The sequence below is a fragment of the Sceloporus occidentalis genome, unplaced genomic scaffold (assembly GCF_023333645.1).
Source record: "Sceloporus occidentalis isolate IW3139 unplaced genomic scaffold, rSceOcc1.0.p SCAF_154, whole genome shotgun sequence".
Lineage (NCBI taxonomy): Eukaryota > Metazoa > Chordata > Lepidosauria > Squamata > Phrynosomatidae > Sceloporus > Sceloporus occidentalis.
This window is the reverse complement of record NW_028317134.1, coordinates 1,648,508-1,658,535: the sequence shown is the minus strand read 5'-3', so window position 1 is coordinate 1,658,535 and position 10,028 is coordinate 1,648,508. Positions and strand designations below refer to the sequence as shown.

Here is a 10,028-nt window from a genome sequence, read left to right as displayed (position 1 = left end):
GCTTGGTCCTTATAGCGATACAGAATTTGATTTGTCCGCGTGTTAGAACGGGGCATGATGCAGAACAGCAGGCTTATACATATACAGGGTGTATGCACCGGTACTTTGATGGGCGGGCAACAGTTGGGACTTTTCCTGGTCATGATTTAAAACGTTTACATCGCTATGTTATTTGCAGTAGAAGAAAGCAACGTAACGAGTGCGGCCATCTAAAGCTGAGCGCTGACAGTCAGCTGTATCATCTCGTGGAAGTTCTGGAACACCGTCCGGCACAATTTCTCAGCATCCGTCTCCGGGCTGGACTTCCAGGCAGTACACGCCACCACAAACCTACAGACACGGAGGAACAGGTATATGCCGTGAACTATTTACAAAAAAAAATGCTCATGGTATCCTGGAATTAAAAGCACCTAAATATACCTATATTCCTATTCACCCTCAGCTATAAAACAGAACATGGATGATATAAACAGTTTAAAAGTGGCATAAAGTGTCTGTATTATAGAATAAAAGAACCAGAGGAAAAATTAAACAAGTAACAGAACTTCACGTACCGGTCATCACGGATTCTATAGAAAAAGCCATAGCCATCGTGTATCATAGGAACCACGGCCCCGTGGATACTCGTATAACCTACAAGACTGGTTGATAGGGCAAAATTTCCACCTCCTCCGCTAAAATAAAGAAAAGGAATTCAATATAAAGCCAGATCCTTAAAGAGACTCTAGTTTCTGCAAATCCAGCCTCTGAACATGGCAAGGTGTATACTGAATACTTTCTCACAGCTGAGCCAACTTAAAATATATATTTTTCCCGTGCAGTCAGTGTAACGATAGCGACATATTTAATATTCTGAGCTGAGACAACAGGGCAATTGCGAACAGCTATTGTAAATACATTGTCCATAGTTACATCTCCCCATGGTACAGAAGGCGCATATATCTGCAGACCTACAGCGTGGTGCTAAGCATTAGTCAGATAGATATAAAATGACTACATGTGTTCTGTTATCCAAATCTAAAAGGACAGGCACCTCTTTGTGAAGGCAGGGTCGGTATACAGTTCTGGAAGCGGAAGATCTTGCTCTTTTGCTATAAGCATGAGACCCAACAAGTGGCGGTCAAATCCTGCAAGACAAATACACGATGACACAGAATTCTAGCTACGGCATCAGAGAACAGCGAAGCTTCCATCAAAGGGGCTCGATACATTTTTTTTTAATATAGGTAATACTTTAACATGTTTTTCTTTCCTTAAAAGCATTGAAAGGTCTAAATGACAGCGTGTACTATAATGTTGGCATCAGGCATGATGAACAGGTATACTGAATGAAACAGGTAGAAGGTGAATGTCTAAATATTCAGAATTACAGTGAATGGAACAGCAAAATACTTATTGACACAGATACCAGATTTCTAAAATGTGAAGAATTAAGACAATTCAATGATGCTGGAGAAATATACTTAGAAACAACTCATAGTTGTATTTTATTTGGAAAAGTTGCATTAAGCTAAAAAATCTTTAAATGGCCAGCTATCAGTTAAAATACTGTCAAAAAGAATTGTCCATGACATAGCCAATATACTCAGACGTTTCACACAATGCTCTGCCTCCTTCGTGTCGGTCATCAGGACTGCTGAAAGGTCACTAACAGCTAGTTTTATGGTGCTTGATTGTAAAGTTTGATCAACAGAGTTATATGTCCTCTGGAGGCCACGAAGCAGACCACCGAAAGGAACATTTCCCTATTCTTTACATCCTCAAATGATTTGGCTACATACCTCTCCCAAGCTGACATTCCTTCATCATTTTATTATGTTTTGCGAATGCTTTTAGCATTAGTTCATGGCGCAGAGCATGCTGTAAGACACAAGCGTTTCATATTACTTGCCTTTAATGCTTCCTTTTAGGAGCCTGAGGCTCTATTCCAAATAATAGCTTGTCTAATATGTCTAATAATTGAAAGAATTGAGAGAGTGTGAATAAGAGTGATCTGAATAAAGAACGACTTTGATTATAAGACAAGGTTGTTTTTTCAGATTTTTTTTTCCTGAAAAACTGTTGTTTTATAGTTGTTTTCCCAGACGGTCACAAGGCGACTGACAGACATTGTAGTAATGGTGTGTTTAGCTGTACCTACCGTGGCATTGGGATCCAGCATGGATTGACACCAGTTCACAGCTTCTACTGTGCACGGCCTCATGGTCTCTGTGCGCCCATGATAGAACACGCGGGTAGTTGCGGTTTCATAGCAGCATCCGGGGCTACAATACATATAGTTGTAGACAGAAATCATACAATAAAAACAATTTTGCAAATGGAAAAAACAATGGTGTGGATCACAATGGTGTATTTGGATGTCCACCTTTCCATTTTTCCTTCCAAGTGTGTGTGAACAGTCTTACATACTCCCTGAGCATACAGAAAGCTGGCAGCCATGCAAACAAACAAAAAGAAACAAATCTTACCGGCCATGGACCTTATAGAAAGCTAGTTGAAGAGCCAGCTGGATGAAGGTATCCGGATGAAGCTTTTTCTTCTTGACCAGTGTCTTCCCGAAGGATGTAAATGCGAGATTAGCTACCTGCAGATCAGAGCCCTAAAGAAATATATTCAACACTGTTAGGATCAACAATTATTGGATTATGCTCTATAACAGACGCATAAAATATAGCTGAGCTTTCCTCCCATAGCAGATGTAGGGCGACACATAGCACAACCGGGCATTCAGCTGTATAGCTAGGATTTATACATCAAAGCAGAAAAATGAACTATTGATATATAAAGATTTGCCCTACCGCAGATATTATGTGGGTAGTTTACATTTCAAAAGGCATTACGTTCATCTGGAAATCCTGATTTGCTGGCAGGGGTCTATTCCTCTCCCATGACCGTTACTTGATGATAAAATAAACCCCTAGCGTAATAAATCTGATCAGCTACCATCCTGAAGAGCAACTGCTACGGGGGATGGTAAACACTGATTTCACAAGGAAAGCAACAAGTATTTTATAAGAGGAGAGTCGATCTAAAATGGCGTGATGAGAAAAGTAGGATAGCAAGCGCATACCTGTTTCTGATACTGAGCTTTCGCCAGAGCAATGTCACTTGTGACTTTTTCATCTACGGTGAAGACAAGCTCTTCAGGATGGGGAAGGTCTCTAACGGCAAGTGAACCCTATGAAACAAAGTCACATTAACATTACATTCCAAAAGGAAAAACACATACCCACGCACACAGTGATTCAATGGGGACTCACCTTCCAGCGACCTTCACACGCCTTGATGTTTTGATCAATGTAATCACACATTGCTACCAACACCATGGCATCATACGGTGCATGCTGTAAAACACGTAAACCGGGGGTTAGAGGGCTTCACACAAACACGGACATTTGCTTGTAAACAGGAAAAAAAGTTGTGAAAAAAATATATATGAAATTCTTAGGCGCAAAGTGATCATGTGACCATTTACTGACCAGCATTTCTGATGTGGGACATGGGAAAAGTAACCATTAATTCTTGCTTTGGAGATGATGTCTAAGTATGATATCATGAGCTCTTTGTCTTGCATCATATCTTGGTGTAAATACCAAGTTTGGGGCGCCATAATGATACCGAAACAGAGTGCTATCATATTATTGTTGATTATCAGGGCCAATCCCGCAAAACGGCCTAAACAAGTTGGCTGCCTACGGCACAGAGCTTGTAGGGAGCGGCCATGAGGTTCTCCCCTGGGCTAGAAAGCGCATAGAGTAGGAGGCTTAAGACGTTGCTTATCTACGGTACTAGAAACCCTACGGCCAACCCAAAAACCATTATGCTTTAGTGTGCACATCTTAATGCAGCACTAAGTTCTGTGATATCTCCTTTAGATTTTCTTTTCATTTGAAAATGATACAATAAAGAGTGAAGTTTATTTTCAAGCCACTTGAGAAGAAGAAACAGAAGCCGGCAGTGTTCACCAATAAATAAAAATGGGAATGTAATAACTAGAGTAAGATTAAGGCGCGCCGGGATAACATTTGCGCTGCTCGGCAAAATACACGGGAACGTTTCCAGTTAAACAGCTTACTTACTAAGCAACGCCAATCCATTTAGGTGAAAGGTTACTCCACAACCACAGCGCGTTTTCTTCTTAGCAAAACCAAACATTCCAAATGCGATTCTATAGTGCATTATATTAACACCTTTACCTTTCTCGAATGACTGTATATCTATTCTCCCAACAATAATACCAGATCAAAAGTGAAAAGCAAGACAGCGTATTATTTTCCAAGGTACACAGTACCGGATAATGTTGTTTCTTAACGAAAATCCACAAGAAAAGCAAAAAGGGACGGTATAAAGTCCTATAAAGCCCCAGCAAGCGTCTCTTACAATGTAGAATCCCAATATGAACAGGCATGCAAAGTTAATTTAAAGGGGCCGCTGTCATCATATAATAGTGCGTACGACGGCCAGAGTGTCCCTTTAAACCCGATTATCTGAATATCATTCTTTTTGAATTCTAGTATTTACAATTCTTATCTTTCAGTGTCGATCATAGGTTGGAGTCTAATCAGAAACTCTCTGCTTAACAGAGCCAATTTATAGAACAATCCAGCTTTAGAGATTACGTTCCGTATGGACAGACATTAGAACGTGTGATCCCTCATGAAGTTTGTCAAATTCATCCTGGAGGGCCGAACCCAGTGAGCTTCACCTGTAAGAAGTGCTAAGCTGGGCCCTGAATAATGAATAATTAACATGGGGACAGCGCACTGCTTTTAGTACATGAACTTTGCATTATGCATTACCGGCTCAGCTCTGTAAACTTTAGTTTAAACTGACTCGTAATGCAGAATTAAGAAGCTCAATTATCCTGCATACAGAAGGTTAGTTAAACAAAGCCCAATAATTCATACTATGAATTTACTTGAAAATACACCATAATTGGGCAAAATGGACTGTGGGCACCTAAAGAGCACAGACGTCTTTGAACAATTCACTAAAATGCACAGAGTACGGCATTGTTTCATTATAGCATCTTTCCAAACTTAATGTTGTTAAGAAAAAATAAAAATCAACAAGTAATCGCATGACAAAGCGTAGACAGACAAAGATCAGATCCGTATCTACTTACATCGCAGTTGGAGCCGAAAACTCCATTCTGCCATAAGATGAAGTTATAAGACTTGTCTCCCCAACGGATCGTTGGATCCCCAGCAAGGGCCAGCAACGCCATCTACAAGAGAAGACACTCAATTCCAAACGCTTTATTCCAGGCTTTATTTACCCTTCAAACCTTTAAGTTTGTCTGCTACATGCTAGATATATATGCGTGCAAAAGGTGAGAAAAACCAGTATAGGGAATAAGATAATGAATGATAGAAATAATCAACCTTAATAACTTCCTGGTGTATCTGGAACCACAGCTGCAACCCTTAAGCAACACTCTCCGGGTGTTGAAGTAATACAGCAAAAAGTCCACTAGGGGGCGCTCGTGTGTTCCATTCAATAAAAATAAAACAAAGAAAAAATATATAGTGTAGGAGTAAAACAGTGTGTTATGCCCTGCGTATTGCAGATTTCCCACTCACAATGTATTGATGGAGTTCAGTGTGTCATAGAGAGGGCCTTGAGGTCCGTATGCCGGGATATAAACCGAGAAGACAGACCAGAAAAGTTTATATCCCGGCATACGGACCTCAAGGCCCTCTCTATGACACACTGAACTCCATCAATACATTGTGAGTGGGAAATCTGCAATACGCAGGGCATAACACACTGTTTTACTCCTACACTATATATTTTTTCTTTGTTTTATTTTTATTGAATGGAACATGCTAGATATAGACAGCTCAACACAACATTGAAATGACATGGCGGTCTCTTTCGACCAGTTTTTAATTCATTCTGGAGTTCAAGCTCTTCATGCAGCAATAAAACCAGTCGGCACACAGCTTGCGCCCAAAATCTGTGATGGTATTACCGTAATGATGCTCAAATATCTTTTTTTTGTAGGAAAAGGTCATCATGGTAAGATAAACAAATAATTAAATGTGGCAGTCCCAGCACGGCAGCCAAAGTTTATTAAAGTGATCATGCTGCACTCCCTTCAATGGAAACTTTATAGGATTATACACCAACCTCATGTTTATAGGGTTTGTTTAGCCTGAAATGGCTACTTTCAAAGAATTCATGTTTTTGCCCGTTAAACTCCATGCGTAATTGTTCCCAACAAAATTTACAAACAAGAAAACGTTACACGACTTAAGGATTATTTCTATGATGAGTTTGGCGGTACTAGGAGTGATGATTCAGATACAAAGTATGTGGAAAAGCACCTTTCAATTTACCATTTAATGTTCCCAAAATATAATTTATGTTTTTCTATCTTAAAGATAAGAGTCCATCTGGTGGATCATAATATCCTGAAGAAAAAGTAAATCGGGACGGAGTAAGAAAGCGTGTTTCTCCATGAAGACAAAGTCCGCGCAGTTTATACAGAACGTACCGAACGATCTTAGTGCACACTAGTTAATGTACAATAAATGCTACTTAAGGACAAGAGATCAAACTACAGTACAGCGGAGCCAATTAGTAGAGGACTGCCAAGGGGTGCCTGGCCTGGTGGGCATGCGTGGGGGAGCTACTTGCCCTTTCATTTAAAGGTATTTCAATTAAAATTAAGGCGGCATTTACAATTTCTGTGCTCTTTCTATGGGCTTTATATGGTGTCTGATGCATGCTAAAGGTATGTTTTGGATTTAAATTGCTGGACCTGCCTTCACTGGGTACAATGTAATAAAATATTAAATGTAGATTCAATAGACAAGGGACTTGCATATACAGTACATTTACTGTACAGGTATTATTAAGCTTCAACCCTCAAAAATGCGTCAAGACAGTTTTGCCATATTGATGCCGCTCTTTTGCTGAAAAAGTGTCCTGCAGAGGCAAATTCTAGCAAACGCCAACAGGTCTGTGGGAGAGGTAGTTACCAGGAGACGACTGCCCTATTTTTTCTCTCCAGTGTGCCATTGAGGGAGACCACCATTCCCCCCAAGTCCATTTACAATTCAGCCGGCAGTCTCCGTAGTATTCTTTCCCTAACTCTAGTGCCAAAACACGTTATCCACACAACCTGGGTTTATAACAAAGACCAAAAGGCCAACACTGCTGCCAACCAGGACACAGTTGAGTTGCCGGTTACCTGGCTGTAGTCTTCAGGTGTTCCATGCGGGCTTGCATCATCAATAGACACAACAAACAGACTGCTTTGGATCTTTTCCAAATTGGATAAATTCTTTGGATCAAGGTTTACCAGATGCTGACGGGTCTGAAAGAGGATAATAACGGTAAGATGACAAACTACGTTTAAGTGGATCATAGCATAAGAGAAACATTCACTGACCAAAGCCCATTGAGTCCTCTGCTCTGTGGTTAAAGCCGCTAATCCTATTCCATTTGGTTCAGTTTGACAAATATTCTGAATATATGTTAGTTGCCTAGAAAAAAGATAAAAGGCCAGAATAAATTTCGATTAACCTGTTAATGATGGAGAGTGCCCTGCCTGTGCCTGGTCAAGGTCATTAAGAATAAGGGAGAATAAGAAACACAACCATCTCTAATATATATACTGAATATGCCTAACCAATGGACTACCAAGTTAACTACTAGTATCACATTTAAAACAAGGATTTGAAAATTATTATAATGCTTTCCATGTTAAAACTAAAAAGGAAGGTTTTCAGGAGTGTTGAAAATGTCAACTCCCTGATATCACGTTACATTGTAACGTGCCAAGACACTAAACTTCTACTACAATATAATGTATTTGGATTAGACTGTAACATGTTCTAGATGTATTGCTCGGTAGTTAGAACTAGTGTTTCATACAGAGACCTTAATATTTCAGGTGGAGTTAGGATCTGATCTTCATGCACTGCCTCGAAGGTGAAAATCCTTCCTCTACTCATTACAGTGACATGAGTTGGGCAGATGCCTTCACTCTCTGAAATAAAAGTACATGCCATTTAATTGACAACGCTAACAAAACAGACACCGCAGTGAAGCAGGTCGAACAAGCATGCATCAAGAGGATTCCCAAAGAAACCCGAAGCCAAGGTCTCCTTCTTTAGTTGGTTTAGCTGGTGCACTAGTTTTGTTGTTAACCCTTGTTAAGCAGGAGGCTTGGATCATGGATCACAGATAACAACTGGAAATCCAGGGAGATTGTCTGTAATACTCTGGAGATCACAAGACATCATGTGAATGAGTCCGGTTCTTCCAGGAAAGGGATAATTTGATGACTTGCTTGTTACTAGATACCACTGGCGCTCTCTAATAAGTTGGACACAATAGTGCCCTAAAAGATACATTGAAAAAGAATGGATTTATATATGGACCAATGGTGTTTCAGAAAAACTACATAATCAGCGGTGATCACAGACAACGAACAAGCCAGATCAGCCATGGATGAAGTGACAGAAGATGTCAGGTTATAGAAGCAGAGTCCCTCCATCAATTATCAGCACCCAACAATACAGGGCGATGCAGCGATTTTTTAATTGCGTTTTATATCATGTCAGCAACACCCTCCAGCCAAGGGTATTTTCTTACCTGTCTTGAAATAGTTAGCAATTGCATCTCTGGTGACTCCGGGAACCTTGCAGGTGTTAAACAGGTTCCGGAACTGGTGCATATCCAGGGGGCCACTTCTGGACTTGTGTACACCAAGTTTTTCCCTGTAAGGAAACAAGTACTTTTAAAGCCCGACAAAGACTTTAAATTCACTTATGTGTGCTATACCGTAAAACGATGCGTTTTTAAGGACCCCCGTTTTGTATATGTATGTATGTATGTATGTATGTATGTATGTATGTTTGTTTATGTATGTATGTATGATGTCTCACCTCCTCAACAGATTCCAGAACTGCAGTGTGTACCATGAAGCTATGCTCCCCCGCTCCAGCTGTGTCCCGTCCTTGGGTGGCCAGTAATGCTCCAGATAAGGAGCGGGACCACCAAAATTGACATGGAGCTGAGATGGCATCCGCACATCAAGGTATGCAGCATTCAACCACCACTCTTCCAGCTGAAATACACCAGGAATCAGAGTATCGGATTATAAGACTATGTGTCGGGGACCAAGACTCAGAGCATTGGATAGACACACAAATGACTGCATAACCCTCTGGCACAAAGATGGTTAACAACTCCCTACATGTAGATGGGCACAATATAGCTCGTGCCCCTCTTTCAAAAAGAAAGCTGTTACATCTGTTAGTCTGACAGACTGATGGTTGTCCTCCATTGCATAAACTACTTTACATATAGTATTTTATTTTATTTGGGTAGAAATAGGGTCCATCCCTGGTGTCTGTAGATGAGTGTTTAATAATGCGTCTACTACCCCCTTAGTTTTAAGTGGAAGGGTTTTCCATCACCTTTATTCACCATAACTTTTGTTATTGATATTTCTAGATAAAACTACCAAAGCGTCTTACCAGCTCCTGGTGGGGCACAGATGGCATCACTTACCCAATTCTTTCTCACTTTTGCCCTTTCCAGCAGTTTTTGATGCAAGTCTCTGCCTATTCCATTTTCAAACCTTTTCACAATTTTGTAAGTGCGTTCATATTCCTCCTGGCTTAAAAAAGGTTTTACTGCGAAAAAGAAAAAAAAAAAATCAGTCGGATGATCTATTTGTTAAATCAGTTACTTGTTTTAGAAATAAACCTACATTTTTTTTCCCCTATGGGCCCCTAAAACTAGTTCTGGTCGTGATTACCGGACTGCTGGGACAGCACAGTACAGTACAGTACGCGTGTTTAATGTAATATTACATTTCCGCTAAGCCAACCCCAGCTTTGCGTACCTGCGTCACAGTATTTAGACAACGACTCTTCGAGAGAAGGCACTGGAAGCGGAGGGAGCGAATCCTGATACTGAAATGTTCTTTCTTCTAACGACTCAAACACGTGATTTTCCATTATGATTCGGATGTAAGCTTCTGAAAAGCAAATAAAAAAAAGAAAAAA

At 40.3% G+C, this 10,028-nt stretch overlaps 1 protein-coding gene across 2 annotated transcripts; it reads right to left on the bottom strand.

Annotated features, from left to right (window-relative positions):
* Positions 1 to 209: 209 nt before the first annotated feature.
* LOC149280559 (peroxisomal carnitine O-octanoyltransferase-like) lies at positions 210 to 9,980 on the bottom strand. Of its 2 annotated transcripts, none has more exons than XM_089500385.1 (16): positions 9,866 to 9,980; positions 9,529 to 9,653; positions 8,901 to 9,082; positions 8,608 to 8,732; positions 7,891 to 7,999; positions 7,400 to 7,493; positions 7,199 to 7,324; positions 5,126 to 5,227; positions 3,261 to 3,344; positions 3,071 to 3,178; positions 2,469 to 2,599; positions 2,101 to 2,264; positions 1,782 to 1,829; positions 1,034 to 1,127; positions 555 to 674; positions 210 to 330 (listed from the first exon to the last, which is right to left on the bottom strand). In XM_089500385.1, the coding sequence occupies exons 1-16, from the start codon at positions 9,978 to 9,980 to the stop codon at positions 210 to 212; spliced, it is 1,848 nt and encodes a 615-aa protein (XP_089356511.1). The 2 variants fall into 2 exon arrangements, with proteins under 2 accessions (XP_089356511.1, XP_089356512.1); XM_089500386.1 differs by having other exon boundaries at positions 1,782 to 1,860; positions 2,141 to 2,264.
* Between the last annotated feature and the right edge of the window lie 48 nt (positions 9,981 to 10,028).

Excerpts from the sequence above, each read along its gene's own strand:
- LOC149280559 (XM_089500385.1), bottom strand. The coding sequence starts at position 9,980 with ATGGAAAATCACGTGTTTGAGTCGTTAGAAGAAAGAACATTTCAGTAT. Across the intron at positions 1,128-1,781 it reads GGAATGTCAGCTTGGGAGAG|GATTTGACCGCCACTTGTTG; the intron begins GTATGTAGCCAA and ends TTTGTCTTGCAG. Across the intron at positions 675-1,033 it reads GACCCTGCCTTCACAAAGAG|CGGAGGAGGTGGAAATTTTG; the intron begins GTGCCTGTCCTT and ends TCTTTATTTTAG.